We start from the raw sequence: 25,728 nt of genomic DNA, 5'->3' as shown, positions 1-25,728 counted from the left end.
GGTTGTTCGCCGCCCACAGCGATGTTGCTAGGAAGGTAAGTATGTGTTACGCGTCCCAGCGATATTGTGCGCCACGGGCAGCGATTTGCCTGTGACGCACAAACGACGGGGCTGGGTGCTTTCACGAGCGACATCGCTAGCGATGTCGCTGCGTGTAAAGCAGCCTTCAGTGAATTGGCCTCCACAGTCCCCAGACCTCAACCTAATCAAAAACTTGTGGGTAGAGTTAAATAAAAAGCTGTTTACATACCCATTAAATCAACCAGTATACACCAACATCGGGAAGGTGTAGAAGAGCCCTGGAATCAAATTTTGGTCGAGATCGAGACATGCTTGAATATGATCAAAAGCATACCCAGAAGGATTCAGTCAGTGTTGAATGTCAAAAGGTGAATTTACAAAATGCTAACAAAATAATAAAAATTAAAATTTTGATTTTTATCAGCAAATAGTAACAATGCAGTGACATGACGAAAAATCTGTATAACTAATCATGTGCTAAACAGTTGTAAGGCAAATTTATTTATGAGATAGCCAAGATGATTGTCTATAAAATGAAGGTAGTCTTGTGTTCGAAGCTGTAGTGGATGGTGTGATATGGGGTCTGAAAGTCAAAAGTTCAAAATATTGTTATCCTTTTGCTCATCAGTGTATATTCAAATGTTCCTTGTGCATATCAACATGTGACGGATTCCACTAAACTGGCTGTTAAAATTACATATCATGATAGAGTGTAATTTTTGTGTAATTTTTGGTGTAATCTTGTTGGAAATTTGTCTACATTTTTTTTTATTAGAAAAATATTTTCCTGCCATTTTTCCAAAAATTGCTATAAAACATTAAGTTATATTTTCCCAATTTACATAGAGAAGCTTCTTTAGATTACAGTCTCAGCTCACTGTCTTCTCACTGCTGCCCAAAGGCCTCCATACATGTTAAACTACAGTCAGTTGAACCCATCGATATCGGCAGTCCGACAGTCTACTGTGTATGAGGACTGCTCAACTCTTCCCTGACAGATGATGTTGGGGGAAAGAAGGAGTTGGCTTGTTGGATGTGAAACAGTCAAATCTTTTGTACTCCTTGAGGTAAGCCGCTGTTCGTGGAATTTGGCAGCGGCTCTCTCAGAGCACAGTAGCTCTTTGTAGAGATGAACTTTCCTGTGTAGGGCAGATTCGGGAGAGATATCTGTTTGGTTGACAGCTTTCTAATGTGTATGGCTGCCTTTAGCTTAGCTCAGGTAGCACAGTATTATATATTTACTCTTGCCTGAGCATACCATGAGCTAATCAGGTGCAGTTTATAGGGGTGACATTAAGAAAAACACATTTCTTATGTCCGTTAATAACAATTCGATCTTGAAGAGGGTGGTTGGAAAGTCCCTATATTAGCCATAATGGAGAGACGCTTGCCAAGGTACGTCTGGAGTTATACTTTTCTGCATTGGGCTATCTATCCACATCATAATATATAATAATTTTAAGAAAGGTTGCATCTATAGATTAAGGGCGGCTTTGCACGTTGCAACATCGCACGTGCGATGTCGGTGGGGTCAAATCGAAAGTGACGCACATCCGGTGTCACTTTCGACATCGTAGTGTGTAAAGCCTAGATGATACAATTAACGAGCTCAAAAGCGTCGTTATCGTATCATCGGTGCAGGCTCCAACTTTTTCATAATTACGCTGCCGCGACAGGTGTGATGTTGTTCCTCGTTCCTGCGGCAGCACACATCGCTGTGTATGAAGCCGCAGAAGCGAGGAACATCACCTTACCTGCCTCCCGGCTGCAATGAAAAGGAAGGAGGTGGGCGGATGTTTACATCCTGCTCATCTCCACCCCTCCGCTCCTATTGGCCGCCTGCCGTGTGACGTCGCTATGACACCGCACGACCCGCCCCCTTAGGAAGGAGGTGGGTCGCCGGCCAGAGCGACGGTCGCAGGGCAGGTGAGTGCATGTGAAGCTGGCGTAGCGATAATGTTCGCTACGCCAGCTATCACAAGATATCGCACCTGCGACGGGGGGCGGGCACTATCGCGTGCGACATCGCAGCATCGGCTTGCGATGTCGCAACGTGCAAAGCCCGCCTTAGTCTAAGATCTATATTTCTAGAACACACCATAGAAGTACATGGATGTGCAGATCTAAAGTTAGTTAGATGTAAGGACGAGACCTCATATGTAACAGCATTGGCCATTACTATACTGGGGAGACATTGTGCATCACTGCTCTTTTTTTAAGCTTTTTATATAATTTGATCACATTGCAATATGACTCCATTGGAGCAGTAGGTGTCTACATAAATTGGTTTAAATTAACCCAAATGTAAGCAATTATAACCTATATTATCATGTTTTCCATAAATAATATTAAACTATGTTGCAATTTATTCTGTTCTGTTTTAGAAGCAATGATTAATTTGCAATAATTTTTCATATTCTCTCTAATCTATTTAGAAAGTAAGTATTATCGGACACGCATTATGCGAGATTTCAGGTTAGTAACTGCTCCCTGTATATTACAAGGGTGACTGATTAGGATTCTAATTAAATGAATTACATAGAACTAACTTGCAGTGGGATTCTAAACAGCTAATTAAATGTCTAAATTGTCATGTCACGCTCTGTCTTCTCAATTAATAACAAGTGCCAACATTTATTACACTTAATGTAGATTCATTGAATTCAGTTACTGTGTTGTTACCTCTAACAGATGGAGGTCGGATGAGGCCACGATTGCTGACATAGCCTTTGGCAGGTGGAAAGTGAAAGCTGGGGATAGTCGCAGTGTAGGTGGGTGGTGCATAGAATACAGGTGCTCCAAGATATGCTGTAGTTGGGTCATACACATGGCCTATGGTGTAGGCATATTCTCCTTGTACGGAACCACCTCTTCCTCCTGTTCCTCTTGTATATCTTACATAACTGTCCTTGTCTACTGGTTTGGCCAAACTTACTTCTATGGGAGAGCCATCTATGATCTAAAAATAAAGACTTATAAGACACTTGGCACACAAATGTATTATCTGGTTTATAAGACTGAATTACATTGGGAAGTAAACAAACTGAAGGAAATTCTATCTAGCCGGAGCTTGTATGGAGGCCATTCTGCGATGACCAAACACTTGCACTGATATGAGTAAAGAGGGGCAACCGGGAACACAGGCCGGCCTCTGATATGGCTGCAGGCGAGGGGCTAACTCTCATTGACCCGCTCCCCGATCCTCTCCACTGAGCAGGCAGATTCCAGAAAAACACCGACACCCTTTAACACCTATACAAGGACCTGGCTTTACAACAGGATCCAGTGAAAAGCTGCCATGGAAGATCTGTCATCCAGAGTCAAGAATGGTCACTAAGCAGGGTCAAAACCGAGAAGTGTTAGGTACAAAATCAGGAGACAAGCGAGTAGTTAAAATAGAAACCGGAGTCAAAACATAGGAAAAGTCAAAACAGACCAGGGAATTAAGTCAGAGCCTGTGTCACTAGCTAAATAATTGGCAGCTGGTGTCAGTCTGGGTTTATATAGAAGGAGCCTTACTCACGGCTCCAGCAGTGCTAATTACTTACTACCTCACTGCAGCAAAACACCAGAGGATAGTAATAGGAGAAAGTGGGCTCAGCAATATGAAACCTAAACACCCATACTTTGCCGGTGTCCATCAATACTGCGATGCTGCCTATTGGCCAGGGCAGAGGTTACAGGAGCATGGTAGACACGGATGTAACCGGTACAGACAGGTGAACAGAGATCGAAGTAAACTTTTACTTCATTTTTATATGTATCTTTATTATTGCCCTGTATAATGATGTAATACTGTATATTCTTACTCCCATACAGGCATGCACAATATATGTAGTGTTTTATATCGTACCTTGCCATTTAGAGCATTCATTGCATCCACCGCATCATTACGATTATTAAAATGTACAAAGGCATAATCTCTAATTTTCTTTACCCGTTCAACTGCCCCTATAGAAGAAAGAGTGACAATGAAAACATATCCTTAAGTAGAAAACCTGACCTTAGTGCTGCATGATATAAAAGATCCTATGCCAAACAGTTAGGTTCAAGCATTTGTTTAAAGGTAGACATTGGCAGCATAAAATTTACTGTGATCATTACAAAAAGTCGTCTTTCTTAATGTTACATACACAACTACGTGTCGCGCTAGAAAAGCAAAAGATATCAAATAGGAGCTTCAAAGTTGTCATAGCACAAACGCTACTTATTTTTAGTAGTTGTCGGGGGTAAGATATGTTATTATTGTCAACCACCTTAATGTTATAGTTAGTTGTCTCACCTATCTAGAAGCATTAACAACAAAAACCACAATATACTTATGGGGGCTCTATTGCACAAGATCTATATAGACACCAAAAATAAATATGCAAGCCATAATGTATGATTCGATAAACAACATCTTTATTAACAAAAAACTTAGTAACAATACATGGCAATAATAGATCAGCCCAGAAAGGGTTATTTTGTTATTGGACTTCCGTACATAGGTAGTATAATATGTTATTCTATGTCAGAGATCGTTCATAACTGCAATCCTTTTCTGTAGTAGGTATTAGATAATATACATATAATTATAACGGGGATGCAGCTATAATATCACATAAACACATAACATTACCAACAGTCCAGATAGGTAGTAGTGCCATGGCCTCCTACAGACACACTGACGCGCGTTTCGCACCTAAACGTGCTTCGTCCAGGAGTCGAGGACGAAGCACGTTTAGGTGCAAAACGCTTTCCATCCCCCCCTTCTTGTGCTATTTCCGTGCGTGTCACCGAGCACATACCAGTAACGCACATTACTGATCGGCATCTGGTTGTTGTTTTTTTTTAAACCAATGTAAAAAAAGAATGAAATAAAAATAATTTAGTTTAGTTGATAGGGCTAGATTAGGGACAATAAACATATACTGTAGTAATTGGCATTTGGTACAGTGTTTTTTTAAGGAATATAGTCAGGATTAGTGTCAGATAGTTGCGGGCGCTCAGCAATTTTTTTTACTGATGTCCGCTTAGTAATTGTAGTTTTAGAATTGTAGGGGAAAATTCTTGTACTTATACTACAGTTGTTTTCTACTGAATTATCGTTAGCATTATTTAGTTGTCCCGCAGTAATTGTAGTCCATTTAGTAAGTTTGTTTTTAATTTTACCAAAATTTTATGTTCTCCTTTTTATTTTTCTTTCTAGATTATTTTCTTCTAGTTTTTTTCTCTTCTAATAAATAAAAATGTTTATACCAAATACACACACACATAGACAAATAAAATGTGTTCTTTTACATACACACACACCACACATGTTAAAAATGGAGTGCCCAACATGTCCCAAAAATGGTACTGTCCAGCCCGAGATGACGCCAACTTTGAACAACTTTTATAAATTTGGCTGGTCATTGATTAATTCAGCAATAAATTTGCTGATGTGTACATTCCACAACGGGACATTTGTTTAGATAAATCCCTAATATACTTCAAGGGAAGGCTTAATTCCAGCAAAACCTACCCAGTAAGAGGGCAAGGTGCAGAATACAATTGTACAAGCTGTACGAGAGTACCTCAGGGAACACCCTCAAAAATAGGGTTATGAAGTGAAGAACACACAAATTCAACCCACTGAATGCCCCCATGTCCTGGGAGTGATTGTGTGATTTGGTGCACTCACTGCTGGTTCAGGGTTATCACCTTCATGTAGAAATCTTCTACACAAGCATCCAGCGGTTCAAGTCCCACTCTGCCAGAGTTACTGCAGCATGCGGTACTGTGTGCAAAAAAACAAGGAGGACTCCCTAGGACACTAATTGGGCTGCTATTCAAAAAGGGTGAAAGCAGAGCCCAATGTAGTGACAACATGCTTGTGGTCAAGTATAAGGACAACGGGGATGTCCTTTTTTGACCACAATACATGGTAATAGCAGCACCCCCCCTGCTGTACTATGTACCTCTACACAGGTCCACAAATCAGTCCTGGGGTACAAGAAGAGCATAGGGGGAGTTGATCTCTCCTACTGTGCCATGCAGAGAGCTATGGTGTGGTGTCAAGAAGCTGGCCGTGCACATCGTACAGATGGCAATGTATAACGCTTACTGGACTACTACATTTCTTTCTGATTTATTGCATGACCACATATGCCATTGTGATGTACTGTATACAACTCACATATGCCAACCTGATGTACTGTACACAACTCACGTATGCCATTGTGATTTACTCTACACAATTCACATATGCCAACCTGATGTACTATAAACAACTCCCATGCCAACCTGATGTACTCTACACAACTCAACGTATGCCACCAAATTATAAAATTCACATACCAGGAAAACACTACATGAATTTCAATATAGAGTTATCTGTGGGGGGTTTCTACTGTTTAGGGACATCAGGGACTCTGCAAATGCGACATGGCACCTGCCAACAATTCCATCAAAGTCTGCGTCCCAAAACGGCACTCCTTCCTGTTGGAGCTCGGCAGTGTGCCCAAATTGAAGTTTTTCACCACATATGGTGTATTGGCATACTCAGGAGAGGTTGCACAATAAATTGTACTGTGTATTTGCTCCTGTTACTCTTGTGAAAATAAACAAAAAGGGGATAAAGCAACATTTTTGTGGGGAAAAGGAGATTTTTTTTTATTTTCACGGCTCAATGTTATACATTACTGTGAGACACCTGGGGTTCAAGGTGGTCACCACACATCTAGTTAAATTCCATGAGGAGTGTAGTTTCCAAAATGGGGTCAAATGTGGGGGTTTCCTTTGTTTAGGCACATCAGAGGCTCTCCAAACGTAACATGGCATCCACTATCGATTCCAGACAATTTTGCGTTGTACAAGTCAAGTAGTGCTCATTTATTTCTGAGCCTCAGGGGTTAGTAAACTTATTGAATGTTTTTTGAGCTCTTTAAGCTTTGCCGTTTTTAAAATGGTGTCACTTTGGTTTTTTTTTGTCATATAGGCTCCTCAATGTAATTTCAAATGTGATGCGGTCCTTAAAAAAATTTAAATAAACAGAAAAATATATTCAGCTCACCAGTTCAGTCGTTTGGATGGAAATCTGTCTTTACTAATCCATGTTCGGAAGTGGCAGGAGCCACCACACAGCAGTGAAAATGTAACAAGAAAAGGAAAAAAATTCCAGCAAAGGATCACTTTGAAATATACGATAAAAATTCACCTTTTATTATAAATATAATTAAAAAACAAAAGTACTGAAGTAATCCTGGCAATATGATAAATGCAGTCCATGGTGGGAAAATCAGAAAACGCGTTCCGGCTTCACAATCTCATCACGATTGTCATGAAGGCTCATTAAATACGTTATCTGCTTTTTCCACCATGGACTGCATTTAATATATTGCCAAGATTACTTCAGTACTTTTGTTTTTTAATTATATTTATAATAAAAGGTGAATTTTTATCTTATATTTCAATGTGATCCTTCGCTGGAATTTTTTTTGTTACACTTAAAAAAAATTGGTTTACTTTAAAGTTTAGATCTTACAAGCAATTCGGCCACTCCAAGTTATTGAAAATGTGCGATATGCTTCTTTGGTCAAAACACTTAGAAATTATTGCTGAATTTATCCTTCTAGAGCTGTAAAAATAACTCCTTGGCCAAGTACAAGGACAGGACTTTGAAGTCAGACTAGAATTGCAAAGCTTTTGACTTCATCACTATCTGTGTAGTTGATTCGAGAAGCATGTAAATAACCCGTTTATTACCTACAGATTTATCAAGTTTCAGGGGTCACAGTTCAAAGTTTGCACACTTTTAACTTAAGAACTGTAGGTTAAATGGTGAAGCTGTGTTTGGTTGTAATCATTCAGAATGACACGTTAGTTAGTAAAACTCAACACATTTTTCTAAATGTGTTTATGAGTCTCTTCCATGATGGGTTCTCTGTAATCTCGTAAGACATTGAACCATTGATGTCAGCCAAAATCACTAAAATTCACTTTTGAAAATATCTATATCCTATGCAGAAAATACTATAAGCTTCATCCAGTCCTTGCAGTTCATGTTTAGATATTATAGTAATTTTGTTATTATTAGTAGTCAGTGTCAGATTTGGAGAATGGAAAAATAATGGGGTCTTAAAATGTTCTAATGGACCGTGGAATAAATAGTGGTAGAGATGAGTGAATATATTGGAGTAGAATTGAATTCTACTCTAATATTACAAAAATCTACATTTGCCAAAATATGGATTTTTTGTAAATAATTTCTGCTCGTATTTAGCAAAAGAGTAGCCACTGGTCACCATTTGGCCGTACCGTAAAAGACCATCAAAAGGTTAAACAATATCACCTCAACAGCCATTCTGCTCCTCAACATCAACCATCCGGTCCTAATTGCATCTTCTTAGAACTTCAAGCACTAAATCACTGGGTGACTTCATGATGTTGTGACCTTACAAGCACTTGTCCACAGCCATCCCAAGCCTCATCACAGCCAAAACTCCTGGCCTAGCATAAAGAGATCCGGGATTAAGTGCTCATGGCGGTGATGAGAACATGTGATGGGTGACATTGAGGAGCGAAGGGGTCAGAGTATAAGGATATTTTTTTTATATTTTACATGTAACATTTATAAACCTGATTCACATGATAGCCTTCATAATGATTCAGTTGGGATTTACACGTAATTGTTGTTATAAAGTATATTACCAGGTTTGATGTTATTAAATTCCTTCTCAATTGCTTCTTCTGTTGTCGTGAGCATAAGATTTCGTACATATAAAATCTTAACTGATGACATTGTATCTTCATCAACTTCAACCTCTGGTTCTGCCCAGTCCACTGCAATCGGATGACCCCATAACTGAATGCGTCCTACAGAATAACAATATAAATTCACAATTCTGAATATTTTATTGAGGGAATCTACAAACACAATGATAATGTCCAAGACAGGTCAACCCTTCAATGAAAAACCTGATAGGTAAGATAATAATTTACTGAAAAAGCTTAAGAATATTACATTTTCATGTAACATTTCATCTATTATATATAGAAATTTAAGGCTACAGTATACTGAGTGTTAGGCGGGCTTTACACGCTGCGACATCACTAGCATCGGCTAGCGATGTCCAGCGCGATAGCACACGCCCCCATCGTACATGCGATATATGGTGTTTGCTGCCGTAGCGAACATTATCGCTACGGCAGCTTCACACGCACATACCTGGTCGGCGACGTCGCTGTGACTGCCGAACAATCCCTCCTTCAAGGGGGAGGTGCATTCGGCATCACAGTGACGTCACCGCGACGTCACTAAACGGCCGGCCAATAGCAGCGGAGGGGCAGAGATGAGCGGGACATAACATCCCGCCCACCTCCTTCGTTTCGCATAGCTGGTGGACGCAGGTAAGGAGATGTTTGTCGTTCCTGCGGCTTCACACACAGCGATGTGTGGTGCTGCAGGAACGACAAACAACATCGTATCTGCAGCAGGAGCGACATTATGAAAATGAACGACGTGACACAAATCAGCGATTTTTGTCACTTTTGCGCTCGTTCATCGTCGCACCTAGGCTTTACACATTGCGATGTCGCTACCGGCGCCGGATGTGCATCACTAACGACGTGATCCCGACGATATATCAGTAGCGATGTCGCAACGTGTAAAGCCCCCCTAAGCGTAATCAATTCTATTTTATATGATTTCTTTTGTTTTGTTTTTGTTTTTTTTTTCATCTCAGCTGACAATATGTTTCATTTTGGAAAGCATTGAAGAGATAAAAGACATAAAGAATAAAGTCCAGGTATTAAAAAATTTTACAAATCTTTAATTCGGCACTGTAAGAAATTTTTTTAAAAAAAAATACCCACAATAAAATTGTATACAAAATTCTTACATATTCAATAACTTCAAAGTTCTTTATTGATTCAAAAGATGCCGAGCTCTCCTATACGCAAATGGTGCAAATAAAATTTTAAAATATACAAATATTTTACTAAAGACACATAAAAATGCAACAACCTTTTTTTTTTTAAAGCCTATCTACACCTTTTTACACAATTTTTTTTTACTGTTCCTTTGTTTACTACAAGCAAAACTAAGCAACTTTGTAAACAGTCTTCATTAAAAATGTTGATGCTGCAGATTGTCTTTGAAGTAGTTATTGTAGTGACAATGGGAACTTTTTAACCCCTTACCGACCAAGGACAAAGTGGTATGTCCTAGGTTGTATCCCTGCCTTTGATGCAGGGTCACACGCCAAGTGAGCGTACATCTTTCCCAGCACATGATGGCTGATCTGATTAGCCGACATGTGTCTCTAACGGGTGCGGGTAAATTGGAGATGCTCCCGCGGCTGTTAACCAGTTAAATCCCACTTTCAATCTCTGACAGCAGGATTTAACACGCACTAGTGTGGTGGCCCTGTGAGATGATCACAGGGTGCTGATGGGTTTTTATGGCAGCCGGTGGACACTTGATGACTCCTGTGTCTGTCATGATGAAGTCCTGTGAACGTTGGCTGTGAGCCGGCGTGCATAGAAAGTCATCATTTTTGCTGTATAGAGCAGTGCTGATTTACTGCACTGTACAGCACATGCAATAGGAATATTGCTGCTTCAATTCCCCTAAAGGGATTAGTAAAAACAGTAAAAAATTGAAAACTTTTTAAAAATATGTAAAAAAAACCCACAAGTTCAAATCACCCCCATTTTTTGCCCCATTGAAAATAGAACAATTAAACAAAAAATATAAAATACACATATTTTGCATCAATGCATTCAGAAATGTATGATCAATCAAAATATAAATTATTCCGATCTGTAAAAGGCGTAATGAAAAAAAAATCAAAACACCAGAATTACATTTTGTTGAGGATTCCACAACATTGCAACAAAATGCCATCAAAACATCGCATCTAACCCAAAATGGTATCAGTAAAATCATAAGGTTAGGGTGCAAAACATAATCCATCACTTACCCCAGATCCAGAAAAATAAAAATGTTATGGTTCTCGGAAAATGGCGCAAAAAGCGTTTTGCTTTTTTTTTTTCAAACTTCTGAATTTTGTTTCACTACTTAAATTGAAAGAAAACTATACATGTTTGTGATCTACGTAGTCACACTGACCTGAAGAATCATAATGCCAGGTCAGTTTTACCATATAGAGAACATGGTAAATAAAAAAACAATTGTAGAAATGCACTTTCTTTTTTGCAATTTCACTGCACTTGGAATTTGCTTTTCATTTTCCAGTACACTATATGGCAAAATGAATTGTTCCATTCAAAAGTACAACTTGTCTAGCAAAAAAATTGTATATGTTTAAAATACCCTGAATCTGACCCTACTGGGCCCTGTCTATCCACAAAGCTTTATGCACCCTTGGGTTCAAGTGATGCTCCCATTCCTCAATGGCTGTCCCTTTGTGATCCTGTTATACCCTATTTGACATGTAAGTGTAATGTTGGGGTAACAAGAAATATACTCAGAGCCCCCTAAAACAAGTTATTCACCAACCTTATATACTAAATAATCCTAATCTAGACTAAGTGTGGGTACTACTTCTAATCTATGTCTGGGTGAGGGTCTATCCCCCTCCCAGACACCCTATCATACTAGGATTATTAAACCAGTGTATACAGTCTTCTTCCGGTGTACTCTTTTTGTGTAATAGGGTGTAACAGGTTCAGAAAGGGACAGCCGTTGAGGAACGGGGGTACCACTTGACCCCTAGGGTGTATAAAGCTCCGTGGATAGGCAGGACCCAGTAGGGTCAGACTCAGGGTATTTTAAACATATACAATTTTTCCCCCATAATTTTGTTTACCCTGATGTACTGGTTGTTTAACTAATTGTATAAAAGAATATTTTTCTGTGTGACTAGTATAGTCGTTTTAAAAGATATAATTAAAAGGTATATTTGTTTTGGTGAACTGAATAGATTTCCTAAATATACATACAGTCCAGACCAAATGTTTGGACACACCTTCTCATTCAAAGAGTTTTCTTTATTTTCATGACTCTAAAAATTGTAAATTCACATTGAAGGCATCAAAACTATGAATTAAAACATGTGGAATGAAATACTTAAAAAAGTGTGAAACAACTGAAAATATGTGTTATATTGTAGGTTCTTCAAAGTAGCCACCTTTTGCTTTGATTACTGCTTTGCACACTCTTGCTATTCTCTTGATGAGCTTCAAGAGGTAGTTACCGGAAATGGTTTTCCAACAATCTTGAAGGAGTTGCCAGAGATGCTTAGTTGGCCCTTTTGCCTTCACTCTGCGGTCCAGCTCACCCCAAACCATCTCGATTAGGTTCAGGTCTGGTGACTGTGGAGACCAGGTCATCAGGCGTAGCATCCCATCACTGTCATTCTTAGTCAATTAGCCCTTACACAGCCTGGAGGTGTGTTTTGGGTCATTGTCCTGTTGAAAAATAAATGATGGTCCATCTAAACGCAAACCGGATGGAATAGCACGCAGCTACAAGATGCTGTGGTAGGCATGCTGGTTTTGTCTGCCTTCAATTTTGAATAAATCTCCAACAGTGTGACTAGCAAAGCACCCACACACCATCACACCTCCTCCTCCATGCTTCATGGTTGAAACCAGGCATGTAGAGTCCATCCGTTCACCTTTTCTATAAAGACACGGTGGTTGGATGCAAAGATCTCACATTTGGACTCATCAGACCAAAGCACAGATGTCCACTCGTCTAATGTCTATTCCTTGTGTTCTTTAGCCCAAACAAGTCTCTTCTGCTTGTTGCCTGTCCTTAGCAGTGGTTTCCTAGCAGCTATTTTATCATGAAGGCCTTCTGCACAAAGTCTCCTCTTAATAGTTGTTCTAGAGATGAGAAGGTGTGTCCAAACTTTTGGTCTGTACTGTATATTAATACTATACGATGAAATAAATGTTAGTTTTGGAGCCTTTAAGGCCTCAGGTAGACAATTAGATTTTAGAATATCTAGTCTAATTCAGTTTTATCTGGTATAATTACAGCATATATTGAGCCTTATGTTTCTTTCATTACCAATGTTTTTCTTTGCTGTAAATATAGTGCTTTAGCCTACCTGGTAATAATTTCCGTCTTGCCATAGCTGCCGCTCGGTGACTTTCATATTCTACAAAGGCAAACCCGCGATTCTTAGCTTTATCAGCAGCACTGGGATAGACAATTACATCTATCACACCATCTGTGACCTTCTTCATTTCAACTAAGATTTCTTCTCTCTTTTTGGTCTTTGGGATCCCACCAACAAATAACCTACAGTTGTCCACACTGGCACAGACTCCTAGCAATCTCCCATTCCTGCAAAAAACATTTGATTTTTAGGAATTCTATTATTTTTGCTAGAGTAAAATAATCTGATGTAATACGTTTTACAATTAGTTTTGATAAAGGAGATTTTTGTTGTCTAGCTATATACCAGAGGTCTCAAACACGTGGCCCACATGTGGCCCCTGGGGCTAGACCCTGTGACGATCATGGCCCTTATTAGGGGGGCCAGTGCCGTCAGCGATTTTAACTTCCCTTGAATAAATTGCGGTGCCAGGCAGAGGAACTCTTTGCACTCTACCAAATGGCAGTCGCTGGCCAATCAGAGGCAAACATGTGACGTTGGTGTATGATGTCACCTGCTTGGCTCTGATTGGCCGGTGGCTGCTACTGGCAGAGTGCAGAGAGCTCCTCTGCGTGGTACCGCAAATGATTCAAGGTAAGTAAATCACTGACATCCGCGATTGTCAAATGGTCTACAGGCCTGTGGGCCAACAGAAGCAGGTAGGAAGACCCTGGGGGAATGGAGGAAAGGTGAGCAGAATATTTTTTTTGCGTATGTGAAGAACTGCACAATATGGGACCAGGATGAGGACATTACTAAAAGATTGGCACAATACTACAAGGCACAAAAATTGGCACAACACTACAAGGCACAAGCATGGGGCACAATACTACAAGGCACAAGGAAAGGGCACATTACTTCATGGCACAAGGATGGGGCACATTACTACAGGACACAAGGATGGGGCACATTACTATAGAGCACAAGGATGGGCATATTTTTACAGGGGAGAAGGATATGGGACATTAACACAGGGCAAAAGGATGGGCATATTACTACAGATCATAAGGATAGGGCACATTACTACAGGGAACCAGGATGGGGCACATTACTACAGGGAACAAGGATGGGGACTTTACTATAGGGCACAAGAATGAGGGACATTACTCAAAGATGTTGACTAAGATTACTATATGATGCTGCTAGTTGTAAAACAATATTAATTGCAAGAAAGGGATAAAATGTAAAAAAAAAAATCAAAATAAAGCATGAATTTATTTTTTTTTACCATTAAAAATGCTTTTTCATATATATAAATGTAAAAAAAAGTGCAGGTTTGTTATAATAAACAAGTAAAAAAATGTTCAAAAAAGTGATCTAAAGATGTATACAAAAAACACAAAAAATGTCACTTTCTACTGCAAAGAATGCGGCCCCCCAATTTTTTTTCTATGTGTGGCGCATATACTTAGCTGAGTTTAAGACCCCTGTTCTGTACTAATAATTTTCATATATATTACCATAGTGGTACCCCATACAATGATTGACACTCCCAGAAACCCATTACTACCTCAACGAAGCTTGTTAGGCTATGTGCGCACGTTGCATTCTATTCCACAGCGTGTAAGTCACTGCATGTGTTTCTCAGAACGCAGCCGAAAAAGCAACGCAACGTGCGCACATTCCTGCAGAATTCATGCGTTCTGGATGCTGGCTCTGCCATAGACAGAGTGGGAAACTCATCCAGAACGCACATTTTTGACATTACGGTCCCACTCGGCTCTGCAGCATCCCCATAGACTTGAAGCAGAGCCAAGTGGGACCGCACTGTCAAAAAGAGCATGGCTGGCTGCGAGACATAGCTGCGCGATCAGAATGAACTCGGATGAACTTCACTCGACTTCATGGTGATCACGTGGATCATGTCAGTTTTTTTTTAATTAATTATTTTTTTTTTTTACTGCTCGATATAAACACGCCCACCGGTGGCTGTGATTGGTTGCAGTGAGACAGCTGTCACTCAGTGTGGGGGTGTGTCTGACTGCAACCAATCATAGGCGCCGGTGGGTGGGGGAAGCAGGGAATACAAGATAGATTAATGAGCGGCCGGCATTTTCAAAAGAGGAGAAGCCGCCACAGTGTGAACGTCGTGCAGCACCGCGCCAGTGATCGTGGATCGGTGAGTATGAGAGAGGGGGTGGGAGGGAGAGACCGACATGGACAGAAAGAGAGACTGACCGACAGACTGACCGACAGAGAGAGAGATAGAGACATAGAGAGATTAAGACCGACAGAGAGAGAGACCGAAAGACCTGCCTTTGTTATGTCAAAAAAAAATGCGGATCGCAACAATAATGCAGTGCACTGCTTAACATTTTGGCAGTGTTTTTCTACAACTCATTGATTTCAATGGGTGTAGAACACTGCCAAAATGGACAAAAGAATTGACATGCTGCTTTTCTAAACGCAGAGATTTTGTCAAATCGTGCGCACAGATTTTGCATGATTCTCATAGACTTTGCTGGGGAAGCAGAACACATGCATTTCGTCAATGACACAGTGCAGTTGTAAACGCAGCCAAAACGCATAAAAAAACGCAACGTGCGCACATGGCCTTATAGTGTAATGTTTCCCATATTATAAATCCTATTCAACATATGATGACCAACAGTTTTAACAGATGCTTTAAATACAAGTTAATTAAAATGTTATATGCACTTTTATATCTTCTAAAAAAGTCATGGCTTTCTAAATGTGTCTCTGCAACAACAAAATAAGTCTATTAATGAAGGGGGTGTGAAAACTCCAGTAATTAAGTGGCTAAAATCAGTTTATGAATACAGATACAATGCTAGATTCACAAATAATCAAGGTGTGTTATATAGTCTTTTAAAATTATCCCAAGTAATCATCTTGTGCAAAGACCAAATCATTTATTAGGTAGATAAGAATCCATTCCTCCAAACCCCGCCCCACAAATTTTAATATATCATGATTTACAAACTTAATATAAAACCAATATACTTACCGAATTTCATAATTATTAAGCTGTTTTATAGCATTTCTGGCATCTTGTCTGTTAGTGAACGTTACAAAAGCGTACCCTCTATTATTTCCATTAAAGTCCATCATCATTCTCATTTCATAGATTCTTCCTATCTGCAAAAATAAAATTACATTACATAAAACACCAAATACAAATAAATATTAACCATTTCATCTTCACTGTAAAGAAACAACTTAGATTCCTAATTTTGAAGCCTTAGCACAAAGGATGTACGTGTCAGCGTTGGGGTGACCAGTATTTGAGGGAACTCAGGGGCTGAGCTACCTCAAGATGTAATAGATGCAAGCTGTGTTACATAACCAGGATTTGTCTCAAACAGCAGTGGCTGGATCGCTGCTGTTAACCGTTTGGATGCTGGTGTGGCACTCTGACAGTAGCATTTAAATGTAATGGTTGCTGGTGTGCATGCTCGCTGGTGTGCATGCTCCCATTGGCTCCTCCCAATGTGATCACAGGGCACCAATGCATTACCATGGCAGATGGGGACCATCGAAAGGTTCATGTTGCTGCCATTTGGTTGTTGTGTGATGCTTATCCACAGGCTGAGAATTCCGTTTTCACGCTATACGACAAGGGATCAATCTCACAGATTCAAGTCCCATAAAAAGACTAAAACATAGTAAATAATAAAAAAAGTTTTAAAAAATATAAATAAACTTTATATAGTAGAAAAATGTAAATTAACCCCTTTTTTCCTCCATTAAAAACTAATGAATTTAAAAAATAAATAACCATATTTGTAGTCACAGCATTCATAAAAGTCTGATAATATACATTTATCCATATGTTAAACAGCAAAAATAAAAAATAATAAAAACAATATCTAAAAAATTGAATAGAAACCCTTGTATGTACGCAAATTTGGTATCAATAAAACCATAAACAAGATCTCACATAATTTCATTCATTTTATTTTTTACAAAATTTCTTTATTATTTTTTAACCACATCGATAAAAAGAATCTTTGCAAGTTTGGTATTGTTGTAATTGCACAGAAAATCGGGAGGGGAAAATCCAGATGTAAAAATGAGAATTATTTACATTAAAGGGTTTCAGAGGTTGTCAGGCCTCATATAGTTCTTTTAAAAAAAGTTTAAAAAAAAAATAGAATTAACCCAAATCAGATCTTGCGTATGATACGCCATACTAAATGTATCAGGCCCTATATGTTGAAAATCTTTTTAAAATGAATATACCGTTCATTCCGCAAGGGGACCGATATAGAAAATAATTAATTATCCTGTTAATAAGTGCGTAAGATCACACTTCACATATGACCAATATGGTTATCTTCGATGGGTTTGATTACGGTTCTACAAAATGTAGCCTGAAGCATAAGCCTTTGGTTCGTCACATATTTCATTGATATCTCATATCTAGATTAAATTCCTAGAACTTCATTGTGTGAGCAGATATGAGATTTGAACACATAAACCATAGTATAAAGAAAACATCAACAGTTTATTCTTTTCTTTATACACTAGATGTTTTGCTCACACGGTTGCCTATAGTTTGTAGATTATTACTTTACGTTTTCATAAAGTTTTATAATCAACAAATAAAAAAAGAGGTAGCTGAGGACATGCGCCAACAGTGCAAATAGTCAGTGCGGGATGTTTAATTATGTTAATGTTAATTAATAACACCTACGATCACCATATAAATGGACCCACCTCATCTCTTACGTTATTTTCCCTGATGAAGGTGACGAAACACACGTCGGAGGCAAGAGGTAGACACGTGAGCCAGTAGTCTTTTGTTTCATGTAAGTCTATATGATCTTTCTTTCTTGCGTGCAGCACTTGGATCGGTGTATTACACTGATCCGTAATACTTAGTGAGTTTAGAAACTGTCATTCGCTTGTTAGTTAGTGTATTTCTATTTAAACATGTATTGTAGCAAGCAAGTATAAGGGCTTGATGCCAAACACTGGCAGGTGTTTAATATAAGGCACTTTTTGCACTTTAAAATACAAGATTTTTTTCTGCAAGGATTTTTTTTAGTATTACAAGTGGTGTTACTAGCTAGTATTGCTGTATTGTATGAGATATGTAGTATTTATTCAAGTTATTGTATACTGGTCTCTGTCTGTTTACTTCCACATTGGTAGTAATTTCACTTTTTATGATTAATATATGCTATGAATATTTTAAAAAAAATAGTTTTTATATTTGAATGTGTCTAAGGCCCCCTTCACACGTCCGTGAAAAACACGCACGTGTGTTACGTTATGTTTTTCGGGTCCGTGTTCGGTTTTATGTCCATTTTTATGGTACGTGTGGCATCCGTGTGAATGGCGTATGCTAGCCGTGTGTGCGTGTGGAATGTCCGTGTGTGCGTCAGATACGTAAGTGACATGTCCGTGTGTTGCCCGTGTGGATTGTCCGTGTGTGATGCACAATGACGTTGCTACATGCCGGCTGACAGCAGACAGCGACGCGCGATGAGAATGAACTCGGATGAACTTTACCCGAGTTCATTGTCATCCCGCGGCTCTGTCTGTGTGTCGCGTCCTCATTAGCGGTCACCCGTGAAGGACTCACCGGTGACCGCTAATACCATGAGTAACTGAAGTGAGCAGCGCGATTAGCGCTGCCGTCACTCAGGTTACCCGCGGCTAGCTGAATCCTCCACCCGAGACCGCAACTCACCTGTGACTTCATCGCTGTCACTCGGGTGACTTGCTGTCACAGTTGGAGGATCCAGCGGTGGCCGCGAGTAACCTTAGTGACATCATCGCTGATCGTGCTACTCACCTCAGTTGCTGCGTGGAGCTGACAGGAGTGGCGGTGTTCTACTGCAGCACCTGTCACCTTCATGTAGCAGAGCTGAGAGCGTCGCAGGACCTCCGTGGATTACGCCGGAGCAGTTGGGATTTTTGGGGCTTAATAAAGTGGTGAACGAGGGTGGTTTTTTTGTGTATTATTTTAAATAAAGGATTTTTCGTTGTGTGTGCTTATTTTCTTTAACTTACAGGTTAATCATGGAAGGTATCTCGGGGAGACGCCTGTCATGATTAATCTTGGACTTAGTGGCAGCTATGGGCTGCTGCCATTAACTCCTTATTACTCCAATTGCCAACGCAACAGGGCAAATCGGGATGCGGCCATTCCGGGCAGCTGCTGGCTGATATTGTTAGAGTGGTGGGCTCCCCATAACATGGAGCTCCCCATCCTGAGAATACCAGCCTTCAGCCGTTTGGCTTTACCCTGACTGGTATCAAAATTGGGGGGGAACCACACGCCGTTTTTTATTAATTATTTATTTATTTTTTTTACAGCTCGATATAGACCCGCCCAGCGGCGGCTGTGAGTGGTTGCAGTGAGACAGCTGTCACTCAGCATGGGGGCGTGTCTCACTGCAACCAATCATAGGAGCTGGTGGGCGGGGAAAGTGTGGCGCCCCTGACCTGGTCAGGCACCACTGAGTACTGCACCCATGCTGGGGACAGTACAATACAGGTAATCCAGAAGGCTGACAGGGGTGTGGTACACAGGCGCATAGTAATCAGCTCTCACACATGTACCCATGAGAGGACCCCTGGGGATCCCAGGAGGGGGAAAAGCCTTGACCTTCACTGGAATAGTGGAGGGGGCCAAAAGCCTCCATCTCCTCTCAAGGGGTGTGGTGGAGAGTCTGGTTGCTAGGTGGCGTAGGCAAGAACAGGAGAGGAGGAGCAGTGAGTCAGTTAGAGCAGAGAACTCCATAGGGCTCAGTGAGGAGCAGACCTGTGGGGCTGTTGCTGTCTAACAGCGCCCGCGCAGTGGCTACTGACGGGGGAGAACGGTCAACTAGGAGTGCTACCTGAAAGCCAGCTTCAGCTAGAGAGAAAGCACGGAGTGGGAAGTAAGGAGACTGCTAGAGAGCACCAGGCCCAACCGGGCGGCAGATCCCGAAGCGAAGATAGATCCAGCTTTCTTCTGCTAACCCTGCCGGTGTGGGGCTCTCAAAGCCCACACCACAACACCACAAAAGCCGCAGCCACGTAACCGCAGTGAGGGCCCATAGGTCACAGGAGGCAAGCAGCTGGAGTGGCCTGGTCCGGGGAACAAGCAAACGGCAACCAAAAGGGGGAGAGAGGCTGCAGCATCTTCCCTGGGTGACCCCCATAGGGACTCAAAGTCGGGGTCACCCCAAACCACCAAGGGCTAAGGAAGGCGAGTCAGTAGTCACCCTCATAAAGTCAGCCTGAAGGATACCTGGTTCCCATCTGGTTCATCCCAGCTACGCCCGGGCTACTCACCCTGCCACCTGAAGTGAGTAAAAACCCTGAAAGACAATTCTGCCTGTGTGGAGTCATTCTGCGACTTGTGGTACTACAAACCTACACTGGGCCCTGGGGCTTGCCTCACTCTCAGGAGGCTATTCCAACTAACTGCACATACCATCAGCCCCAGGCGACCCTCAACCTGCAGTGGCGGTCCCTACTGGCCGCAATACTGAGAGTGGCGTCACGATCAAAACCGAAGATTCCCTACCTGTGACCAGATCCAGCTACGTGGAGTCCCTGAAGGTATGCACCGACACAACACCTGTGGGGCTTCACATTTGGCGTCACGAACAGGATAAGGACTAGACCTGTTCAGACAGGTGACCATGTGCCTGGGCGGTCCGCTTGAAAAATTGGAAGCGCCGCCATATTGCCACCATGAAAAGCGCGCTGAAAAACAACAGCAGCCCGCGCTGGAAGAAGTTACCGCCCACGAAGAGGTGTGGCTACCCAGAGATCCCCTGCAGAGTTCTGACCTTGCCAGCTATGAGAGTGGAAGCGTCCGGAGACGGCGGGAAGGAAAGAGAGCCACAAGCCTGCTGCTGGGAGAGGAGCTGCTGAAAGAGGCAGAGCAGAAACTGAACAGCTTGCTATCTGAGGCAACGGCGAGTCCACAGCTGGAGAGTCGTGCAGAAGAGGGCGCAGAAGAAATGGCGTCTGACCGCAGAAATCCAGAACCGGGCTCCGCTGCCTGGTGGTATCGGGAGCTGGCCCAGTTCTGCGACCGACTGGAGAACCGGGTTGTGGAGCAGATCCGGGAAGAACGAATAGAAATGCTGGAGATGACCGCGGCGGTTCGGGCCTATGAAAGGAGAGCCGCGCGCCGAGTGCCAGACAGGACGGCGGTGACGCAGACCCCGATGCTGCCACCGGTGGGTGAGTCGAGTGATGCCCCGGCCAGCGCCAGTGCCCCGACCCCTGCTGCCACGCCCGCGGTCCCTGAAGAGGCGCCCGGCGCGGCGACGCTGAGCCAGGCCGCAGCCACGCCAGGTGCGGGCCGCCAAGCCCCGGCCGCCGCAGCGATGCCCTGCTCGGCCCGCCAAGCCCTGGCCGCCGCAGCGATGCCCTGCTCGGCCCGCCAAGCCCCGGCCGCCGCAGCGATGCCCTGCTCGGCCCACCAGGACCCGGTCCCTGCAGCGACGCCCAGCCCAGCCTGCACAGATTCCATCGCAGCTGCGACGCCGATCCAGGCCGCCGCCATACAGGGCGCGGCCCGCCAAGACCAGGCCGCCGCCATACAGGGCGCGGCCCGCCAAGACCAGGCCGCCGCCATGCCGGGCGCGGCCCGCCAAGACCAGGCCGCCGCCATGCCGGGCGCGGCCCGCCAAGACCAGGCCGCCGCCATCCAGGGCGCGGCCCGCCAAGACCAGGCCGCCGCCATGCCAGGCGCGGCCCGCCAAGACAAGGCTGACGTACCATTTACCCCGGCCCGCAAGGCCAGAGCAGACAAGGCTCCCCAGGTTCAGGAAGTCCCTGCTAGGCAATCCCTGGTAGGTGAGGACTCCGCATACTGGCAGCTAAAAGCCGACCTGGAAGCTAAGTTCCCACAAGAGATGGTGGATCGGTATCTGCTCCCTCTGCATACCCCCAAGGAGATTCAGGCAACCCCTGCAGCCGCGCCAGAGAGTCCACCGCCCAGACCAGCTGAAGAAAGCCCATCCCCAGCACTGCCACCAAAGGAGTGCCAAGAAGAACTAAGGGGGAGAGGAGGCCAGGAAGCTGAGGAGCTGACTCCAGAGCCATACCCAGAGCCGGAGATGTTACCCTATTCCCGTTGGGATGAGGAGGACTTGACACCGTCCGCTGACGAAGATCTGCCTAAAAGTCTCACCTGGGAGTTTGCAAGCTGTACCACGCAGAGTTCAGGCCGCAAGACAAGGCGTCGCAACAGTACAACGCTGTCCCCTGCACCACAATCTCCAGAGCAGAGGGAAGTTGCAGCCAGAGACCTACAGGAGAAAAGGTTACTGAGAAGGTCCAGAGCCCAGGCTAGAGGACCCCTTTGCAGAGGAGTAGTGGAGGATTTCAACCTGAGAAGTGGATATGGATTCATCGTAGCACCTGGTATCAAAGAAGGGATATTTGTCAACAGAAGAGATGTGAGCGCTCATCTGCCTAGAGGACACCCTGGCAGAAACCTAAAGATGGGGGATTCAGTACAATTCACTATGCATGAAGGCGAAAGAGGACTGTATGCGCTTGATGTAGCACTATGCACCAGCAAACCTTACAGCCACCCCATGCTACAAGAAAGAAAAGACAGAGATAAAGACACAGATGAAGATCAAGAGAGAAAAGACAAGGAACCTACAGATGAAACTACCACAGACGACGACAAAGAGCAAGAAAGCAGCAGGTGCCACCGCCATACAGGCTCAAGCCCTGGCAAAGAGGAGTAAAGTAAAGTAAAGAAAGAAGTACAGAAGTTAAAGTTTTGAAAAAGTTTGTTTTGCAACGTTCTCAAGTTCAAGTAATGTGCCCACAAAAACTATTGTGAGAAAACCATAAACCTTAAGGCTATGAACTGGCTATAGCCACAAACTCTCGCAGTGTAAATAGTTACACCAGAGGGCACCACCACCACCAGAGTCAGCCTGTTTAGGGGCTTGGCTCGTCTGCAACCAGGAGGAGCCCGTCCGTATATAGGGCCTTGGCTCACCTGCAACCAGAGAGCACGCCTGTTTATGGGGCCTTGGCTCACCACCACAAAGAGGGTACCTGGTCAGCACCAACTGTGGAGGCCGCCTCTGCATCCTGCCAGAAGAGGCTGAAGGCGCGGATCCACCAGGCCAGGTATACCCTGAAGACCACCAGCCCATGTAAGCCGCCTCTACATCCTGCCAGAAGTGGCTGAAGTCGCGGCCAAAGTGAAAGGGTTTTGGGTGGGTTAACGGACTTGTGGGTGGAGGGTGGTGATGTATGGTACCTGGTGCTTTTAAAAATGTTTTTACATGTTTTAATGTTTTATGCATTTTAAAATGTTGTCTTGCAGCCCGAGGACGTGCTGGTGATAACTAAGGGGGAATGTGGCGCCCCTGACCTGGTCAGGCACCACTGAGTACTGCACCCATGCTGGGGACAGTACAATACAGGTAATCCAGAAGGCTGACAGGGGTGTGGTACACAGGCGCATAGTAATCAGCTCTCACACATGTACCCATGAGAGGACCCCTGGGGATCCCAGGAGGGGGAAAAGCCTTGACCTTCACTGGAATAGTGGAGGGGGCCAAAAGCCTCCATCTCCTCTCAAGGGGTGTGGTGGAGAGTCTGGTTGCTAGGTGGCGTAGGCAAGAACAGGAGAGGAGGAGCAGTGAGTCAGTTAGAGCAGAGAACTCCATAGGGCTCAGTGAGGAGCAGACCTGTGGGGCTGTTGCTGTCTAACAGCGCCCGCGCAGTGGCTACTGACGGGGGAGAACGGTCAACTAGGAGTGCTACCTGAAAGCCAGCTTCAGCTAGAGAGAAAGCACGGAGTGGGAAGTAAGGAGACTGCTAGAGAGCACCAGGCCCAACCGGGCGGCAGATCCCGAAGCGAAGATAGATCCAGCTTTCTTCTGCTAACCCTGCCGGTGTGGGGCTCTCAAAGCCCACACCACAACACCACAAAAGCCGCAGCCACGTAACCGCAGTGAGGGCCCATAGGTCACAGGAGGCAAGCAGCTGGAGTGGCCTGGTCCGGGGAACAAGCAAACGGCAACCAAAAGGGGGAGAGAGGCTGCAGCATCTTCCCTGGGTGACCCCCATAGGGACTCAAAGTCGGGGTCACCCCAAACCACCAAGGGCTAAGGAAGGCGAGTCAGTAGTCACCCTCATAAAGTCAGCCTGAAGGATACCTGGTTCCCATCTGGTTCATCCCAGCTATGCCCGGGCTACTCACCCTGCCACCTGAAGTGAGTAAAAACCCTGAAAGACAATTCTGCCTGTGTGGAGTCATTCTGCGACTTGTGGTACTACAAACCTACACTGGGCCCTGGGGCTTGCCTCACTCTCAGGAGGCTATTCCAACTAACTGCACATACCATCAGCCCCAGGCGACCCTCAACCTGCAGTGGCGGTCCCTACTGGCCGCAATACTGAGAGTGGCGTCACGATCAAAACCGAAGATTCCCTACCTGTGACCAGATCCAGCTACGTGGAGTCCCTGAAGGTATGCACCGACACAACACCTGTGGGGCTTCACAAAAGCAGGGAATACGAGATTGATTAATGAGCGGCCGGCTTTTTCAAAAATGAAGTGCCGCACCAGTGATTGGGGATCGGTGAGTATGAGAGAGGGGGGGGAGACTGACCAACAGACTGAGAGAGGGACAGACAAGACAGAGAGACCGATCGACAGAGAGACCGACCGACGGACTGAGGGAGATTGACTGACACACAGAAAAAAAAAGAATGACCGACATCACTTCAAAAAAGCACACAACATACACGGACCATACGGAGATGCATCCGTGTCACGTACGTGTGCTCATGGCCCCATAGACTTTCATTGGGTGCGTGTGTGCGTGTTCTGTGCAGAAAACGGACATGCATCCATGCTATACGGATACACATACGTATCACGCACACGAACACATGGACCTAATGGAAAAAACACATGTGTAACTCCAAACATTGAATAACATTGGTGCACGTGTGTCCGTGTCTCCGGTAGATACGGAAATGGACCAAACACGCACGTGTTTCACGGACGTGTGAAAGGGGCCTAAGGCTGTGTCCGCACTTTGCTTTTTTACCTGCTTTTCCGCTGCTTTTTCAACTGCAGCATTTTAATTCCAAAATGCATGCGTTCTGCTTTTCAAGCATAGTCTATGGGAATTTCTTGTGCGCACTATGCTGTTCAAAACGCTGTGTTTTTGTGGCAGAAATTTGGGCAAAAATTGTTTTTGCCATTTGCGTTTTGAACTGCAAGTACCTCGACGCAAAGTGCGCACATAGACTAAAGCAGAGTTTTTGCCCAAATTTCTGCCACAAAAACACATCAGTTCACTTTTTCCCTAGTTATGGGAATAACACAGAAGTGTGAGTCTATTTTTTAGAATGCTTTCAAGATTTTGTTACTTTTCATAAAGTTGTATAAATTAATGTTCCAAAACATGAAATGGAAGTTTGCCAAAAAGAGATCTAATATCCTCATTCAGGAGGAGTACCTTCAACCCAGGAGGTGCACTGTCATTGGCACATGACGCTGCACCTTTATGGTTAGGGACCCACTGAGAGGTTCGCTGTGATGTGGAAGTGGGCTTTATACAGTCTGTTCAGAATGTAAGAACCTCATGTTCAGTTTTGTAAATTTTAGCTTAGATCAATGTCTAAGTTTTGGATGTGTGGTCTATGTATT

General features: G+C 43.5%; 1 protein-coding gene across 3 annotated transcripts in view; it reads right to left on the bottom strand.

The window, feature by feature from the left end:
• A1CF (APOBEC1 complementation factor) overlaps positions 1–25,728 on the bottom strand; it is a 118,933-nt gene that overhangs the window by 19,153 nt on the left and 74,052 nt on the right. For all 3 annotated transcript variants that reach the window (XM_075352349.1, XM_075352346.1, XM_075352347.1), the window contains 5 exons: positions 16,084–16,214; positions 13,065–13,303; positions 8,695–8,859; positions 3,875–3,972; positions 2,704–2,980 (listed from right to left, as the gene is read on the bottom strand). In XM_075352349.1, coding sequence (XP_075208464.1) covers positions 2,704–2,980; positions 3,875–3,972; positions 8,695–8,859; positions 13,065–13,303; positions 16,084–16,196 — 892 coding nt within the window. In that variant the 5' untranslated portion in view covers positions 16,197–16,214. The remainder of the gene's footprint in view (positions 1–2,703; positions 2,981–3,874; positions 3,973–8,694; positions 8,860–13,064; positions 13,304–16,083; positions 16,215–25,728) is intronic.

Source organism: Anomaloglossus baeobatrachus, chromosome 5, assembly GCF_048569485.1.
Source record: "Anomaloglossus baeobatrachus isolate aAnoBae1 chromosome 5, aAnoBae1.hap1, whole genome shotgun sequence".
Classification (NCBI taxonomy): Eukaryota; Metazoa; Chordata; class Amphibia; order Anura; family Aromobatidae; genus Anomaloglossus; species Anomaloglossus baeobatrachus.
The sequence above is the reverse complement of the archived record's forward strand: the minus strand, read 5'-3'. Positions and strand labels throughout refer to the sequence as shown.